At 35.7% G+C, this 19,919-nt stretch overlaps 1 protein-coding gene across 23 annotated transcripts in view; it reads left to right on the top strand.

Moving 5' to 3' along the window:
- The window catches only part of SETD5 (SET domain containing 5), a 73,718-nt gene that overhangs the window by 43,174 nt on the left and 10,625 nt on the right, over positions 1 to 19,919 (top strand). For 14 of the 23 annotated variants that reach the window (XM_023536884.1, XM_023536890.1, XM_011370629.2 and 11 more), the window contains 9 exons: positions 304 to 421; positions 1,168 to 1,277; positions 2,169 to 2,418; positions 2,790 to 2,873; positions 3,609 to 3,863; positions 4,540 to 4,860; positions 5,250 to 5,492; positions 10,832 to 10,961; positions 17,439 to 17,695. In XM_023536884.1, coding sequence (XP_023392652.1) covers positions 304 to 421; positions 1,168 to 1,277; positions 2,169 to 2,418; positions 2,790 to 2,873; positions 3,609 to 3,863; positions 4,540 to 4,860; positions 5,250 to 5,492; positions 10,832 to 10,961; positions 17,439 to 17,695 — 1,768 coding nt within the window. The remainder of the gene's footprint in view (positions 1 to 303; positions 422 to 1,167; positions 1,278 to 2,168; positions 2,419 to 2,789; positions 2,874 to 3,608; positions 3,864 to 4,539; positions 4,861 to 5,249; positions 5,493 to 10,831; positions 10,962 to 17,438; positions 17,696 to 19,919) is intronic. The other 9 variants (XM_011370638.2, XM_011370640.2, XM_011370637.2 and 6 more) reach the window with 1 other exon arrangement.

Here is a 19,919-nt window from a genome sequence, read left to right as displayed (position 1 = left end):
TGGTTGATAGGGGAAAAGATTACAGCTCAAATAAACTCAACGCCTATCTGCTATTTCTAGAGAAGTGCAAATAAATCTGCAAATTGTTTAATGCATAAAGTGGTGATGACTTTTTTCCAAGCCAAGCATTCCTTGCTTTGTGCTTATTCTTTAATCAAAAGCAGACAAGCATGTGATGTTTTCCAAGTTTAGGCATTGCAAAGGACTGCTGCTGCTGCTGTCAGCATATGCTTCATATTTGAAGTCATGGGGTAGCCTTTTTATTTGTGTTGAGAATTACAGGAATTTTAATTATATCCCTAGACCATACCCCTTTGTGCTCTTCTACTCAAAATTCAATGGTGTAGAGATGTGTGTGGATGCACGTACTTTCGGTAATGATGCTCGGTTCATCAGAAGATCATGTACACCAAATGCAGAGGTAAGATTTCTGTAGCAACTTCTCTTTGAATGGAACCACCAAAGAACAAGTCTATTGAAGAAGCAGTGCGAAAACTCCCAGATTAAGGTCTGTAGGTAATGGTTATGATCTTTCATTGTAAGAGACAAAAAACAAAAGTAATAGTGCTTATATTCTGAAAGAATGGGAGCAAGGAATGGATTTTCTTTAGAGGGACAGAAGTGGGGAAAAGCAAGTTAGCGTTTGCTAAAGAAAGCATGAGACTGGATAAGAAGTCATATTAAGACTGGGTAAGAAGTTATATTAAAGAAGTTACCATATAATAGAAAAATATGTCATTAGGCCCCAAACTAAGCTGTGTGGTTGCAGGGTTTTTTTTTTAATTTTTAGGTAATAGTCTTGTAAGAAAAATTCTTGACATTTCTAGAATTGATTACCTCAGTGCGTAATCCATGCACCCATATCAAATGTGGCAAGAAAATCCACAGAACTTTTCTTGTAGTCTACAGAATTTAAATTCTCTCAAAACAGCTTTATGATGTAGAGCACTGATTTTACCCTGATTTCTAATATCTCAAGGTTTACTTATTGAAGAAATAGCATACATTTTCTAACAATTACTATATAATAGTTTCAAATGAAATGATGGAATTACATAACAGACTAACTCTAAGTGGAGAGAAACTAATTTGGATAAAAAGTTTTATTCTTTTGGAGAGTTCCTGGTCTTTATGATAAATTATCAAACATAAGCCTTGTTCACACAGGTGAGACACATGATTGCAGATGGAATGATTCACCTGTGTATCTATGCTGTGTCTGCCATTACCAAGGATGCTGAGGTCACCATAGCATTTGATTATGAGTACAGTAACTGGTAAGACCTCTAAAACCTTTCCTAACATGAATAGCCTTGTCTTACATATTAAGTTATTAAGTCTACTTTTGTGCCAGATCTGTCTCTTTTTTTTTTTTTTTTTTTTTTTTTTTACTACATCTTTTCATGAGTTTTGTATTTTCTGCCTAGAAATTGTGGTGGAAAAGATAGACTTAAGGCATTTTGGCTTTTTTTTTTTTTTAGAGACTTAGGTACATAGTGTGATACTGCTCACCAGGCTCCTACCCAAGGGTATTTTAGCTTAGGCCTCTATAGCAAGAATAGCGAAAAGGATATGTAAAGACACTTCTAGAAATTGCAGCAGCATCTGTTGTTATGCACACAGCACTTGTGCCAGGGGCCATACTTACTCAAAGCATGCAATCTAGTTATATGTGACAATGCAGAAGAACAGATAGCTAGCTGGTCAAAGATGACTGTGTGATGGGTTTTGTAAAATCAATGCTTTTTTCCCTTGGTCTTTGTAGGCAGAAAAGGTTATGTGGTAAATTGAATGTTTGGCACATGTACAGGAAGAAAAGATATTAATAACAAGTCGGTAAAAGGCTATTTTGAAGATAGTTAGAAGAGGAGTATGGCCACCTCAGACTGTCACTGATTCACTGCCCACCAAATAGCATAAAGAAGTTGGGAGAATGTAATTTAGTTCAGACTTTCCTTTCCACTGACCATATATAGGGGAAGAATTGGGGTTATATAGAGAAAAAACAGAATACTGAAAGTATTCGTAGAACTTTCTAATGTCTCTGTTTAACTTATTTAAAGATAACACTGGAGGAAATTATTATACTAATATTTCAAGAGAATAAATAATGTAACTGATATTTGAGGGTACTGTGACTGACACTTTTGGTTGTTTCTTTGGAGCAGTAATTACAAAGTGGACTGTGCATGTCACAAGGGGAACCGGAACTGCCCTATACAGAAAAGGAATCCCAATGCTGCAGAACTGCCACTCCCACCTCCCCCAAGCCTGCCCATCATTGGAGCAGAGACAAGACGGAGAAAAGCACGGCGGAAAGAGCTAGAGATGGAACAGCAGAATGAGGTTCTGGAAGAGGATACCAACCCTCAGCCAGAACAAGTTCCTGATAAAGTGACTGTATCCAGTGACCAAGAGGTAATCTCCCCTGGCCAGAGGCTATCGCTGTGTTACTGATTCTCTCCAAATGAAGAGGATTCCAGGTTGCCACATATTATTTCATATAGGGAATCTATAGTAACACTTAATGCCCTTCATATCAAGGTGGATGCATGTTTATTCACTCTATCTTATATTTTTGAATGTCAGGAACATCCTTTCAGCTACTTTCCAGGTCTCAGTCCAGAGAATGGGGCTTACCATCTGTGTTTACTGTGTGGCTTCACATGAGTAACACTATAAAGTGCTAGAAATTGTTCCTACAGAGTTTCAAGCTACGGCGGAGGCGGGGGGGTGGCCATTTTTTCAAGAGCTTACGAGTACAGCTGAATATTGCATCTATCTTCAAGGAAATAGACAATCCAGAAGAAAAAACAGAAGAAGAGAAAGATGATGTCACAGATGACCAAGAGAACCCAGCTCATAGCAGGAGGGTAGGTACCTTCTAACAGCTTTTTGTTCCTACTGACTCCTGTCACCTGTAGTATGTATGGCCCTTCTATTCTGAGTTTATATTATCTCATTTCTTTGACAACATACTGTACTATCGCCTATGGGTTATAATTTGGGCTTTTTCTGTAGATTTCCTTTTTTTTTTCACAGACACATATAGTAGTTGTTTAATGGCTATTATCTGATGATGGTCTTAAGGAGCTTCTTAATAACAATATCATTTCCAAAACACACTGCCTGGTCGAAACAAAATGTCTCTGTTGGGGCTACTTGCTCTGACTCGGGAATTTTTGAAGTTTGTGTGAATTTTCACATTTAAAAATCCCTGTCAGTCACATGGATTCAAAAAAGTCTACCTTTTTGCTTAATCCATGTATGTTTTTTCTGTCCCTGAGTTTAAGAAAATCTACTTGATTATTTTGGAACTCTGAAAATAACAGAGGAATATTGGTTTTGATGGCTATTTTTTCTTTATATTAAAGTTTCAGAATAGCTGGCCTTCTTTGAAAAGTTCAGGTTTGACCTAGCCTTCCTTTACAACTCTAACACTTAAACATTTTATTTTTAGTTTTTACCTTTTTTTTCCTCAAGTTAAATGTGTTGTCTTACTGGTAGTTTTTATAAATGTCTATAAATTTTCATTAATAATATTTCTAAAAAGCTGTCCCCTTCTCCTGGCTAAGGCTTCTTTCTATGCTAATGCTATTTCTTTCTAGACCCGGGAAGATAGGAAGGTTGAAGCCATCATACATACTTTTGAAAACTTAGAGAAAAGAAAGAAGCGGCGGGATCAGCCCTTGGAACAATGCAACTCTGACATAGAGGTTACTACCAACGCCTCAGAGACGCCTGTAGGGGAAGAAACAAAAACTGAAGCCCCTGAATCTGAAGTTAGTAACTCCTCAAACGTGGCCATCCCAAGCACCCCACAGAGTGTTGGAGTGAATACCCGGAGGTCTTCCCAAGCTGGGGTAAGAGATGAAAAGACTCCAGGCCTTTGACAGCCTTGCTTTTGCTAATAAGTCACCTGTCTTTTGGAATGGTTAAAGTCAGCATTTTCAGCTTTGCCTCGTGTTGTAATAAGGCCGTTTTCATCAGCTGATATGTGGGATTCAGAGAGAGAGAATGACTAGACACTTAGACTAGAATGGAACTTCATACTATTTCTGCCAGATAAACTTTGGTGGTGAGTTCATAAAAATCATTTGGTTTCTCTTGGCCCTTCTGTCTAGCACAGTTATGCACCTTTCATGGTATTCTCAGGATAAACTCACCTTTCCCTTCCCTACCCTAGCTGTGAATTCTAAGCCTTAAGCTAAAACCTTAGTATCTGGGAAAGAAACAAAAGGAGTATTATCTTCTTTGCTAAGAAGCCTAAAATTAGGTGTCTTCCTTCAGCTGACTTTTGACCTGTTTTATAAATAACTTATGAGAAAAAGAAATAGCTAACTGAGATATCTACCTACAGCCTCTTTAGCTAATTTAAATGTATAAATTTTTGTAAGGATTACATTTGAAATTAGTGTTTGTAAATGTTCACTCTTTTCACCAGTAAATATTCAGAATGCTTAAAGTGAATAGAAAACTGGATAGAATGTTTGCTGACGAGAAATGTCTGATAAGTATTTTACTCTGCTATTGTTATAGGATATTGCTGCAGAAAAACCAGTTCCCAAACCACCTCCAGCAAAGCCTTCTAGGCCCCGACCGAAGAGTCGAATTTCTCGGTACCGGACCAGTTCAGCCCAAAGACTAAAGCGTCAGAAGCAGGCCATTGCACAGCAGGCAGAGTTGTCACAAGCTGCCTTGGAAGAGGGAGGAAATAATAGCTCAGTAACTCCTACTGAAGCCGGAAGTATAGACAGTTCAGGAGAAAACAGGCAATTAACAGGGTCTGACCCAATAGTGGTATCAGTTGCTGGATCCCACATCAACCGTGCTGCATCTAAATACCCCAAAACCAAAAAGGTAAGTCATGAATACATCTTCATAAATCTAGTCTGGTAAGGGCTATGTCTTAGGAAAGTGAGAGGACCTGTGATTCCCCAGAAAGTGTTATTAAATTAAATTTTCAGATAAAATACTTTGGTGCAGAGGCTGAAACCATCCTACGACCATGTTTTTGTTCCCATAATTTTTAAGCAGAGCTAAATTGCTAATATCTGGAATTATTCCTTCCTTGGTGATCACAGGGAGGGTGAAGGAAGACATCTTGCATTCTGAATGCCCAATTCATGCTTTCTACAGCTACTGTCCCTATTTCCTAGTTTCTAGATGAGATTTGTCTTTATGAGCTGCACTGCTGCCTCTGGCTTTTACATCTGTAGCATCAACTAACGATCTCTTTTTTACCTTAGTATCTAGTTACAGAATGGTTGAATGACAAAGCAGAGAAGCAAGAATGCCCTGTTGAGTGCCCTTTACGTATCACCACGGACCCAACTGTACTGGCAACGACCCTGAACATGTTACCCGGTCTTATCCATTCCCCGTTAATTTGCACCACCCCCAAACACTACATTCGCTTTGGCTCACCCTTTATCCCCGAGAGGCGTCGAAGGCCCCTTCTGCCTGATGGCACTTTCAGCTCTTGTAAAAAGGTATGTCTATGTTTATTTTTAACCTAGGATGTCTGTAATCATGACATATCTAATGTTCTCTAGTTAGCCACTCTCTGCCCTTGTGAATTTATCATGAGGTAGTTGTTCATCCGTGAATACTGATGCATCGAATGTCAGTGGGACTAAGGTGGGGCGTATACTGCATTTTTGGTGCTCTGTTTATGAGTATTCACTGTTGTCTTTTCTGAGCCTTTGAGGTTACTAAGTTGAGAGCACATGGCATTTGATGCCTGGGTAGGGAGGGATGTTTTGTGTGTACTCTTGTAGTATTGGTTAACATGTCCATTCGTGACTATTGAGTGAGATTGGGCCCCGAATACTCTAGAGCACTGTTGCTTAAGTAAAAAATGATCGAATTATGTTTTAAATTAATTCAATCACTGTTATCATTTGAATGCAAGTAGAGGAATGTCCTATTAAAATTGACATAATTTCTGTTCCTTGATCAAATGACAAGTTGGACTGTTTATTCCCTAGTGAATATGGAACCTACTATAAAATTCATTTTCTCTCTCTCTCTCTCTTTCTCTCTCCTCTCTAGTTACATACTGTTTTTGGATCTAGTGGCAGTAGTGTTTGATGGTTGTTTGTTTTTTGGAATGCTCTTTCTTAATTCCCAGAAGCCCCAAATATTTTCCAAAGGTGTCTCTCTGGAATAGATCACTCCCTCAGACTGTAATGTCATTTTTGTGTTTCTAGAAGTATAGGACACCCTTTCATTTGGTCTTCCTTTGAGGTAGAGTCTGTTCCCTGGAACACCCTTTTCTCTTATCCTCAGATCTGGATTCAGGCTGCCTTCCTCAGTGTCTGCCATTGCCCTCCTCCACTGGCATCACGTACATGAGGATGCTGCATGTAGATTATTTGATGTGATGAAGTCTCCAACTCCAGGCAGGTCTTCCCTGACTCCTCCAAACTTAAAGCTTTTCTCTTTCCCCAAAGAGCAGAAAGTACTTCTTGGGGGAGGGGGGCATGAAAGATGAGCCAGAGTGGTGTGGGATATGGAGGGGAGGGCAACAGGGATCTGCGCACAGAGGAAGGACCCTATCACTGAATGAGCCACATACACTAAAAAAAGTCTTCCCTAATCACACATCTTACCTAAATATTTAAGTCACTTATTGGTTTACTTGAGGGAAATTCCCAAGTAGAACTCCTAAAGAGAAATTTTGACCACAAGGTATTTGCCAAAAGAGTTTGTAGATAATGCAGTAACATAAATAACTTTCAGTTGTCAGAAATAACAATGAAAACTTTCTTAAGAAAAAAATAGACTAGAAATTTACCTAGGTAATAAAGGAGCGTTGGGTCTCTGGGGATACTTTCTTACACCAAGCCACTTATCTTGGATCTTAGTGATTATCTGAGAAGGAAAAACAAATGTTTGCCAATTATCAAGCTTTATGATTACCCTTATTCTGTGATAATTAGTTGTAATAACTCTGGTATGACATGGGAAACTAACCTTTCTATGACATTTTGCTCAGTCCCTTATTAATAGTAACAGATCAAAATCTTAACTGCATTTTCAGAGTAGTATTGAACAATTAGAGAAAGTATAGATATGGTCTTTAGTTTGGAGGAGCAAGTTAAGAGATGGCTCAATATATATATGAAAGAAACTTTCTTTTTTCTGTTTTTGACTGGATATACTACTAGACTTCTAAAGGTGTTAACTGTTGAAGCATCTTATCAAGCAAGGTAGTAGAATCTCCTATTTCAGTTCTTCACAAAGGGTAGACAGTTATTTAGTACAGATTAATAGTGAAGTCCAAATTGTAAATAGTATGGACTAGCCTCTTGAAATGATGCCTTGATCATTCTGGTGCTGGGCTATGGTCTTCTGTTCCCATCTTGCTTTTCCAACTAGCAGAGTCCTGTAAAAACCAAAATGTCTATGAATTTGACTTCAAATCTGATAGAATATCCATTTCTTAGAGCTTTTTTTTACATGGTTATGGTTTAGAACTTGTATCTATATAGTTCATCTTTGTATCTCAACTGGCAACAGATAGAAGTTCCATTTAACTCGTCCATACTATATTCTCCAAATGCGTCTGACCGTCCTTAGTCTTGTTTTATATGAGCTCCACTTAGGCACTTTCATCTATATGTATCATACCAGTCTTCAGGAAAAGTTCAGGCTATGTATGCTGAATTATCATAGTAAAATTACCTTACTTAAATTGGATCTTGTTTAAGTTTAGATCTGAATTGTTTATGTTTAAATCACAGCTTTAAGATTTGCTGTTCACATATCAAGATTATACTATAAAACCAGAATGTAGCTTTTTATGGGGCAACACTAATGAAAATGGGTCTTTTATTTAGAAATCGAACTCAGCTTTATCCTGGATGAGGATGGAGAAGAGTTATTTGTAGATTGCTTAGAAAGTATTTAGTGTAGGACCTGAGAAGATTTCCATAATTAAACTGACGAGAAAAACCATCTTCCGCAGGATTAGTTAAAACAGTATATATTCTTAATAGGCCTACTGTTTCATATCTAATTAAAGGAGGTAAAAGCCTCATAAGTTAAACTTGGTGTAAAGTTGCATGTGTATATTTGCACCCAGATTTGTAGAGTATTTGGCAGAACATTTTATGATGCCCCTGGAGTGTCTAAAGTAAATTGAATCATAGTTCTTAAAAAGCATGTTATGGTATGTATATCTTTCATTGAGCCTTGCTTCAATCCTTATTTTAGAAAGGAAGCATTTATAAGTGGCTAACAAGTCTTTCAGTGGTGTCCTTCCTTGTTCTCTCTAAATCTTCTCTAAACTTACCTTGTTCTCTCTAAATCTTCTCTAAACTTACCTTATGGGTCATTTAGTCTCCCAGACTTCTTAGAAAATCAGCCTGATTGAAAATGAAACACTGTGCTTTTGCATTGCTCTTTCATTGTATACATTGGAGGATTATTAATCTCTCTGTCTCTATACATAGCATTGAAATTCAACTAAACAAGTCCTCACTGAACATGTGTACCCAGTTCTGTGCTATAAGCTGTCTTCACATATATTGTCTTACTTAGCCTATTGTCTTACATGACAACCCTGTGAAGTTGGGATTATTGGCCACAATTTACAGATCAGAAGCTTTGGCTCAGAAGCGTTCAGTAACTTGCCCGGAGTTAGGTAGGTAATAAAAGACACAGCCAAGTTTCAACCTAGATCTTTGGACTCCAGAACCCAAATTACTTCCTTACTCTTTATCCTTTAAAGCAGTAGTCTCCAACATTTTTGGCATCAGGGACCGGTGCTTCTATGAGACTCTAATGCCCGATGACTTGAGGTGGAGATGAGGCAGTGATGCTAGTGATAAGGAGCAGCTACAAATAAAGATGAAGCTTCGCTTGCTCTCCTGCTGCTCATCTCCTGCTGTGTGGCCCAGTTTCTAACAAGCCAGGGACTGATACCAGTCCATGGCCCAGGGTTTGGAGACCCCTGCTTTAAAACATTTCTCACTCATCTCTGAGCTTCCTAAACAACTTTTTCATACAGAGTTTCAGAGAAAGAAGAAATATTCTTTTGATCTTAGTTAACTGTAGCTAGAACTCAGAGTTGGGGTGTCTGAAATTAATTTATTATCTATAGGGATGATTAGAACTTGTTAGATACAAACAGATGTTCATATTACTTTTTTATGGGCCCTAAAATACCATGTGGACATAACAGTAGGGCCAGGAGGGAGGAATGGGTTAGGTCATGTTTGCTGTGTTTGACCTTATATCTAATCATAGCAGCATCTTACTCCTCAGAATGCCCGTGTCCTGGTTTTATTTTCCCTTTTTGTAGTCATCAGATCCGGAATGTAAATTCTTTTATGGGTGTATTGTATCTGTTGACAAGGAAATAAAGAAATTAATTTATCTAGTAGAAAAGCACAGTAACCTCAGTTATCTGAATCCTGTTATCTGCTCTGAAAAGAAAAACTTGTACTAAACTGCAACAAATGATTTTTTACCCATTTTCTTCTGGGCCTAATTTTTCTCATCTATACAGTGAGTGCTTTGGACAAGATTATCTCTACAATCTTCTAAGTCGTAAGGAGATATGGTTCTGACAGTTTGTCTTTACATGAGTATTCTGTATAAAGCAATTTATTCTTGGTCTCGTTTTGACCTGGTCATGTCCTACAATGTTGATGTGATCCACTTGACCATTGAGATCTCTTTTTTATATACCTATTTGCTCTTACCTCATGTTTTCAACTTTATTTTTGCTTTCATTTGGCAGACTACAATGCCATTTACATGATGTAAAATTTTTCTTGGTGAAATTTTTTTCACATTATTTCCTAAGTTTCTAAGAGGATAAATCGACTAGACTTGCTCTTTGGTGAAGAGAATATTTACTTACCTGTAATACTTGTTCTCTAAAGGTGTAAAATTATAATCACCTTTGCTCTTCCTATTTGGGGGAGGGTCTGACTCAGAAATTGATGTTTATCAAAATTCGATCTGTCTTATGTCAGGGCAGGAGAGCCACAGAGTGGTGAGCAACCTACAACTGTGTATCTTAAGAGAACACAATTACAGGTAAGAAATTTTCTCTCTTCCACAGGATGCATAATTTTATTACACTAATCTTCACAGGCTTACTTTCTGACCTAAATTTATTCCTCCTTTAGATTCCAATATTCACTACAAAAAATGTGACTGATTAAGAGAGCTCCTTTTGACTTTTTCCCCTTTTTGATTTCTGCAGGTCATTCTGGTGATTTTCATTATTCATGCATAATTTAACCAAACCACTTGATAGGGAGAAAAAACTCAAGGATATTCCATTTGATAGTAGACGTTTTAGAAGTATTTTCGTAGTGAAGAGCTATTTGTTCTCATTCAAAGTCTTCCTATGAATCTTTTCTATTACTTCCTCAGATATCCCCAGCACAGGGTAGGCTACTCTTAAAAGACCTTTTATCTTCCTTCTAGGCACTTATTTTATGTACTAGTTTTATCTATATGATCTGAGTCTTTCTTAAATGCTAAGATTTCTTTCTTCCCATTTACCCCATTCTAAACCATATGAAAAGTTGAGTAGTAATCATTTTTTATTGGTTTTGATATTTTGATGAGATGTCATTATGTGTAATCCAGGTTTTCTCAATTTTGCGCAGTAGAAGGAATTGATGAGGCAATATTCTAATGTGCTGAAACACAAGGCAAAAAAATTACTTGACTGTGGAATTGAATGAATGTGTTGGATTGCATCTCTCACCAGTTGATATGTAATGATTTGGTTAATGCATTTAAAATAGGTATACTAAATAGTTTTAAATGATTATTAACAATTCCCTGATTTTTCCCATTATAGCGCTGGATAAAGCAAGCCTTGGAAGAAGGAATGACTCAAACATCATCTGTACCGCAAGAGACTAGAACTCAGCATCTATACCAAAGTAATGAGAATAGTAACACTTCTAGTATCTACAAAGACAATGCAGGTATGTACTTTTTGGAATATATGAGCAACGATTATTTCAGGTCCACATAAAAAATTTCAGTATGAGTATTTTAAAAAGTCTGATACAAAGAGGAAATAGCTTTGCTCTCTAAATAGTTACTTTACATCTGTCTTTACAGAGGAAGAAAGAGATCTCAAGTCAGGGATCAGTTTTCCCAGGACGACAAAGAAGGAACTAGACAGTGTACAGATAACAGCAGAAATGGTTATTAAAAGGTTAGATACATTTAAAGTAGTAAGTTTAGGAAATCTTTATCCATATTTATAAGAGGGAAAATAAAGATGTGTGGGACACTGTTGTAGGTTATTGAGTTGGGTATGGCTTGGTTCAAGGGTCAGGAGATAAATGAAATAAATAAGAAATTACTATGAATTGGTTGTTTTTAAAAGTGCTTGCACAGTTAGCAAAAATTTTTTTAGAGGACATGGCCCTGAATCTAATTTAAAGTCCTCATAAATTTTTAAACTACAGGATCATGAAAAGTCATCTTATCCATTGTTTTTCACAGTGACTCTTGCAAGGAGTTTGATTAAATTGCAGTTGAAAGCATTGGTGCATGAACTTGTGACACCAACTTACTTATTTTGAAACATTCTTTTTACCAGTTTCTCCTGCCAATATTAGCTTAATCGAAAAGTTCTCTGTGATTTTCATAAGTTTATCTCTAAATTTTGTGGTTGTTATGCAATCAGAGCAAAATGCCAAAATAAATTAGATGCTAAAAGTCATATAAGGCTACAGCTAACATGATAATATTTCAGATTTTCATAAAAACCACTTCATTTGTATTCATTGACCTACTGAGTAAATACAAACTTAAATAGATTTGTCTAATATCTACTTTATATTAAAATTTTGTATAATGTATTTGGGGAAAAGTAGGCTACTAAAAATTCCACCACCAACACCCCCCCCCCCAAATTATTGACTTAGTATATTCTTCTGTCTCTGGATTGGATTATACCTTACAAATTATCATATGTGTAATCCCAAGATAAAAATCCCACCGTGGAACATCTGGAATATAAATGATAATGTATATTTAAAGTACTTTACTCACTTCTTCAGAGATTTAGGGAAATTTACTCAAACCAGATGTCCTTGAATATTATCAATTTATTGGCAACCTTTACGGTATAGTGAGAATATATAACTTAACTGAAATCTTCCATTTAGTATGCACACATATGCACATTTGTATTTGTGTATGATGTGTGTCCATATTTGAAGTTTGGAAAAGGAGGTTGTGTAGCAGTTCATGTCCTGACCAGCAAAGACTCCTAAAAAAAGTGCCTGTGTTACTATGTGCCTTGTTTGGAATGGAATTGGGACTGTTGGTTACCAACCCCTATTGAACTTAATGCTTTCATCTCTAGCAGTGAGGAACATGCAAAGGACACACCTTGCCCTTAAGTAGCAACATAAATAGATGGACAGTGTTAATTCAAACCAAGCAGTTGTCAAATGGGTGATTTGTATATTGCTACAAGTTCGTGTAATTATTTTTACACGGAATTATTTTTATTTCTTGGTTTAGGAGTTTTGTTTGTTTGGGGGGTGGGGCGTTGTTGGTTTGTTTGTTTTCTCAAAAAGACCAAGGAGATGTTGATCAAGAAAGGTAGACAGATCGATATAGTAGAAAGACTCCAACAGACCTGAATTCAAAGACCAGCTTTACCCTTTATTAACTATATGATGTTGGGCAAGTTACTAAACATATCTGAGCCCAATGTGTAAATGGGAATAGTAATATCTGCTTCATAGAACTAATAGGATATTAAATTAAATGATATGTATAAAGTGCTTAGTACAGTATCAGGCCTATAAGAGGAATTATTACTGTCAATATTCGAACTCTTTCTTGTTGAGCATTTATAGAGCATTTACAGAAATTAGACATGACAGACAGTACCTTAAAGATTAAAGATTCTAATTTCCTAAAAGCTAAAGTTGTCTAGAAATGAAAGCTATTTCTATTGAGCTAGGTAAGTTTATAATATTCATTATTTATAAATTATGTGAATATATACCTAGGAGAGCCTAAAAATCTACTGAAAAATGTAGAATTAGTAAGTTTAATAAGTGGTATATATGCAAAAATTAATAGCATTTATGTGCTAAGAAAATTAATAAAGAAAATTTTTTATTCCCGAAATTAGCAAAACTAAGAAACTGCCTAGGAATAACATTAGTGGGACATGTAGAGCAAACTATTAGTGAGAAATATTTTTAAAGTCTTGAGGAAATGAAAAGAAACTTCATATTTCTTAATGGAAAGAGTAAATGTAATCAATTAGTATATCTCTTATTTGCACATGCTCGCATGCTCTCTCTTTCTCTCTGACGATATAGTTTCCATCAAACAAGCTTGTTTTTGAAATTTGATTAAATGATATTGAGGTTTATCTTAAAAAAAAAAGAAATGAACCAAGAAAAAAATTGAAAAGGAATAATGAAACATACACTTCCTGTGAGTATAAAACTTGCTTCTAATATGAAGCTGGAAGCTAGTAATTAAATTAGTTCAGTGCTAGTCCAAGAAAATATCTTATTTGGGTGATAGGAAAGATTAAGATTCTTGCCAAAGCAAATTCTACACATATTTAAATACTTCTTTAAATCAAACTTGGATAAACAATGTTTCTTTTTCTATATTGTCTCTGAAATAACAGAGGATAAATATATTGGGAGAAAGGATTTGCAATAAAAATGACACGGAGTATTATCCCTACTAACAATTTGGTAAGATTTATCATAGGTATTAAAAATATTCATACTCCTTAATCTAGTAGTTGTTCTTCTAGGTATCTATTCTACAGAAATAAGTGTGAACCAAAATTTTGGCACAAAGCATTAGTCATAGAATTATTGATAATTGCAAAAATATAGGATAAAGACAACTTGGATTTCAGTTGATAAAGGAATGAAAGAATTAGTGGTTAATGAACTACTATGCAGGATCATTAAAATTTTTTACTCAATTCATTTTATTAAATTAACCCCCCCCCAAAAAAGCGTAATATTACTTCTGAATTAGATTTCAGTGATCTGAATCTTGAATCTATAAGATTATTAAAAGAATAGGTAGTATATTATGACTAAATAAAATTTCTCCTTGGAATATACGAGTGGTTCACTATTATTTATATAAATAATTTATTAGCAGGCCAATTGAAGGAGGGAAAGTAATAGCATAGTAAATGAATTTAATGATTAATAATAAAATAAAATTACTTTTATTTATATCTGTCTGAAAACAGTTGCCAGTTATGACGTATCTGGAAAAAAAATTAACAGAAAAACTGGTGGAGATCAAAAGGGTAGCTGGGTACAAAAATATATAAATATTTTCTTATACATTAACAATAACATTGAGTTAACATAAAGGGAGAAATATGTCCAATCCACAGTAGTAACCAAAAAATAGAAAACACTAGAGAGTAAACCTAATTAGAAATGTGATGAATCTGTATGAAGAGGTATATAAGTGAAGGCATGAGTAGCTGAAAGTTCATGCCATGGTGCTGTGAATTCTCCCCAGATTACTCATGAATTTAATACAGCACCAATTAAAATTCTAACTTTAGAGGGTGGTAGATCAACATGGTTGACAAATGATTTTTATAGTTCAATGACATGAACAAATTTGCTAGAATAGTCAAAATAGTTTGGAGAGCTAGAGCAGAATAACTGGTATTGCCCAAACAATTTTACTTAAAACTGTATGTCGATATTAATGCTGTTTGGACAGCAAGTATACAAAATAACATTGAGAACTAAGCCCAGTATGTATATAACAGGGTCTAATAGAGTAAATATCATATTTCAAATCCAGAGAAATTATAGTTCTATAATTATAAAATATTTTGGAAGAATGGTAGCCATTTGGCATATAAAAGAAATAATCACTATCCTGTACTCTATTTGAGTTAAAAAATTAAATATAGAGATAAAACATTATATAGCTAAAAAAAAAGAATAAAATTAAAAGGCAGTTAGCAAACTGAGAAAATATAATTATGTTTGACAAAGTGTCAACATCCTTATTATTTAAAGAGCCATTGAAAATGAAGAACAAAATCAAAACCTCTAGAATGCAGGCTAAAGAACATGAGCTGACAATTCACACAAGAATAAATATAAAGCTAGTGAGTCTGTAGAAATATTTTTTTCATTTAACAGTTCTACGTCTAGACATTTGTTCTAAAAAATAAATTCAGAAATGTGTAAGAACAAGATTATTGGTCATTGAGGCATATTCATAATAGCAAAAAAATTTTTGAAAAGTACTTAAATTAGTTAAATTTTAATAATATGAATGCCATACAGCCATTAAAAGCTAATTGTAGATTTCTGTTTATTGTCATGGAAAGAACTTTACCATGTATTTCTGAGTGAAAGTTGTAGGTTGTTGAGCAGTGCGATCTAGGCAAGAGTTAATAAGGCCATCTTAAGAAAGAGGTCTAGAGGAAAATACACCAGGAGATTAGCAGCGCATTAATTACTGGTGGACGGGGAGGGGTGTAAAAATGTCGTGTGTTTAAATATGTGGATGTTTGTTTATATAGACTTGGGAAGCGTTTGAGTAAAGGTTAAAAATGATAAAAGATAGATAGGTTTAACCACATAAAATTTGAAAGCTCTGTATGACAGGAAAGATGAAGCTTGAAAAAACTTTTTCATAAGTATAGTGCTTTCAATAGAAAAAAGTAGGTAAATGACCACTGGCCCATAAACTTCACAAAGGCGGCGGACATTAGGCATGTTTTGTTGAATATGATTATCATAATACTCAGTAAATATATGTTACGTGAATAACCTGCAAGTTGATTTGAGAGAGTTCACTTGTACTTTCTAACTTTACTGCAATGAACTTCATCACTTATATAATTGCCTTTAGTAGTTACAGTGTTGGACCTAGCAATATAGAGGTGTTTTAAAAGATTGACTGTTTAAGACTCTTGAAATATAGAGAAGGTATTCTAAATATAAGTCATGAATCACATGTTTGTTTGTTTTTATACCTAGGCACTTTTCAAAAGGAGAAAAGAAAAATAAGAAAATTTAGTATGTGGAACAAAAGGAAAATTCGAATATACTTCCAATCTAGGAAAATAAATTCTCAGATATCAGAAAGGAAAATATGCATCTCCAGTACTTTTTGCATTGTACTTCTGTTTCAGCTACTGTAGTTCAGTGTCTCCTAACTCTGTTATCTACTCCATTAACTCCAAATGGTTTCCCAGTGTCTAATCTTATCTTAACCATTGTTGCCAGAGTAATCTTCCTGAAGGATAGCTCAGATCATGACCTACTGTCCCAAAACGTGCCCTCAAAGGCCTAGGGTAAATGTTACTCCTTCTGCCAAGCTGGGGGGATATAATTTAACCTAGTGTTTAAGAACATAGATAGGAGCCAGATTATCTCGTCTTTGTCTCTCTACACATCACATTCCTCATCTTTTAAATGAGGATGATAATAATAGTGCTGGATTTATGGAGTTGTTCAGATTAAATCTGATAATTCATATAAAGCCTGAACTATAGTGCCTGCCACATAATAAGTACTTAAAAGCATAATTATTTTTCACTAACAACGCAGCGTGATCACCTCTGTTGAGATTCTTAAACTTATATTAAACATGTTTTACATGTATTTTCTCTCATACATAAATTTGTAAGCCCCTTTAAATAGACTACATGATGATCATTTCCTCCATATAACCTCATTCAGTGGTTTTCATATAGTAGGTATTAAGTAAATAAATATCTTTTAACTGCTGTAAATAATAAAAGTTAATTTTTCCTCTGAGAAAGCGAGATAGGTACTTTGGCCTAAGTGGTCACTGAAACAGAGTAGTAACTTCCTTTTTAAGTGGACCTAAGCAGTATAGAAAGTAGGATATTCTTATGAGAAAAAGTACTAACCTAGTTTTTGAAAATGGCTGGGAGTTTTTATAGAAATTTCACAGTTCGAAGCACTCTAGAAACTAGGGGCTAGGTATGGATCAGGTAATCATGTGTAACTTTCCTACTAAAGCAGACTGTTAGAGAAAGCTGCTGGGAAATGGCAAAAAATAAATAAGAGAAGATAAAAGAAGTATTAGCATTTCAGAAGCTTGTACTGGTGACAGTTAAATAGAGGATGATTTTAACAAAGTGACACAGATTTGGGATTTTTGGAAACTCAGTGTAAAAAAAATTATATTTTGCATTGAAAGAGATTAATTAGCTCCATGATCAGTCAGAAGTGTCCGATTCATCTGGCAATTTTCTGGAAAATAGTTTTGAAAATGACTTTAAGTGTGGCAATTAAGCTTCTTTGGGCTTTTGGTTTGATGGCAGGAGATAACAATGGGATGAGGCAAAAGAGGAGTTAAGAGCCATTGTGGGTTATAGATTAATGGCTTTATTACAGAGCCTCCTTTTAAGCTATGGTTTTGTCCTCTCATCCAAGCTTTGTATTTCACAGACTTGTTGAGTCCATTAAAGAAATGGAAGTCTCGCTATTTGATGGAGCAGAATGTCACCAAGTTACTGAGACCTCTTTCTCCAGTCACACCACCCCCTCCCAATCCAGGCTCAAAGAGCCCCCAGCTGACCACACCTGGCCCATCTCACCCAGAAGAGGAATGTCGAAATGGATACAGCCTCATGTTCTCACCAATCACATCTCTTACTGCTAGTCGCTGCAATACTCCTCTGCAGTTTGAGGTGATTTGGGTTTGGTTATTGGGAGTGCTGAATATGAAGTCATCATTTACACCTCATTTCAAATATAATATCATTTCAAATGCTTCTTTACCATGTTCCTTGCCTGTCTCACCAAGAGAATGGGAAACCTCAGGGTCAGTGTGAACTGTTACCTGATAGCCTCTCATCTTGGCAGTCTCTGTACTTCCAAAATAGGAATAATTCTACCACAGATGACATTTGTTTGCCTTTTGCATGCAGTCCATCAGTCTCTTAACTTTAGGTAGTAAGCATGCTAGATCTCCATCTTTGTCTTTAGTCTGTACTTTGGTTAACATAGGCCTCTAGCTGCCGCGTTATCATTAATGATACCAGCCTATGAACTCATAACAATCGTTTCTGTTTCTAGGCTAAATCAGTGAAGTGTCTTTCCCTGTTGTTTTCTAGTCTCATTATGGCCTCAGTGAACGGAAATTTAGAAAGCATTGGGATATGATATATGGCAAGTGAGAGGTTTTTTCCTACTTCAGGTTACTTTTCCATCTTATAATGTGTTAAGAATGAGACATAGAAGCTAGCGACATGCATTTATTAAGACAAAATTGGTTGCATTCACTCTCTGGATTAAGTTAGAAATGTATATCAGCTGTTTCAGAAAGTTAATTCTGAATCAATTAATTCAAGTTTGGGCGACAGCAGGTTTGCTGAGGTTTCCATGTGTATAAAAAAACATCGATTGCATGTTGCTTTGATTTATAATCAAACAGATACTGTCTTTTCCTTCTCAGAAAAATTTGTTCTGGTCACTAAACACACTCAGCTCTGCCTCTAGCTTGCATTTCTACAGATGTGTTCTTTTATAAAGGTGAATGTTCTAACCAGTGTCATCCTCCCTGTTCAGCTTTTATGAGTGCATGGGGATTAAAAATACCTGGACTTTTAAATGACTAACTCAGAGATAGCTAACAGCCTTGAAAGCAAGAGACACAACTATGTTCTGTACTTCAATTAGATCATATTAACTTACTTTTGGAGCAGATCTTTCTGGGGGGGGTAAAAAGATTTCCTGGTTACATTTGGTGTCTAGGAAAGTTACTCTTTAACAAATTCCCTGTGGTATTCTTTTTAATCAGGTAGTAAAGGAGCTGATTCGGCCCTTACTAAGTTTACCTGGTATAATCACAATTAACTTTTTAGTTAGCAACTACAGTTTAATAAGTAAAATTGCATTAAAGGATATTCACCTTGTGGGCAATATATTATAGGAATAGGGTTTAATACTTTGTCATTTCAGGTTTTATTATAATTAAACATGAAATTACAAAAATGAGAAGGTAAGTTGCCTTCCCAAACAGCCAAGTTTGGCACTCAGTGTAGCACTTTAGATAACTATGAAACACTGAAAATTTAATGTGTTCTACCTTTTTAAAAAAATTAAAGATCCTTTTAGTGATGCATAGTCTAAGCATAATGTGAGAATACCAAGAGGGAAAGAAAAATATTAAATAGCCCATCCCTTCAAGAAGTTGAATGCATGTTTCTACTATTTTAATCCCATGATTTAACTGAGGAAATGTATTGCCTTTCTAATCAATAAAAAAACATTTCACCTAAGGATCCTGACCATCCTTATCACCATTCTAATTGCCACGCTTTTTTCTATTTTCTAGAATAGGTAGTTGGGAGCCTTATTTCCATCCAAAACTGTGACACAGAGAAATATCCAATAGGTGTTACAAGTAAAGATCAGCTTGGATGGGGGAAGAATATTTTTGAAAGGAAAAATAAACATTCCAGGAGAAAAGTGAGAAATCTCTCCGATGCTAAGGAAAGGAGTTGAGGAAACATGATCATGAGGAGGAGGAAGCATCAAGGAAAAAGAATGAAAGCAACATTAGGAAGGCAGACTTAATCAGCCCCTTCTTTCTACCAGAATAACCCTTTTCTTCTCTTCCTGCCTTGAAATAGATCCATATTCCACTATCCATCTCACACTACCCATCCCACCAAGTAAAACTAACAGCCAATATGTGGCTCTGCTAAAGCAGCCTTATTTCCCCTACCACAGACACAGATGTCCATAGTCTACAACATAAGGAACATCCCCTGCCCCTCTTACCTTACCCCTGGCACCCTAAACCCTTGTCACAACTACCGCCATCATTCTCTCATTGTACAGTTCACATCTTCCCTTTAGAGTTCACTGCCCAGTTTCTGTTTGATATGGAATTGATGCCTCAGGTGA

This window comes from Pteropus vampyrus, unplaced genomic scaffold (genome assembly GCF_000151845.1).
Source record: "Pteropus vampyrus isolate Shadow unplaced genomic scaffold, Pvam_2.0 Scaffold171, whole genome shotgun sequence".
NCBI lineage: Eukaryota > Metazoa > Chordata > Mammalia > Chiroptera > Pteropodidae > Pteropus > Pteropus vampyrus.
Note: the sequence above shows the minus strand (reverse complement) of the source record. Positions and strands in the feature narration are given on the sequence as shown.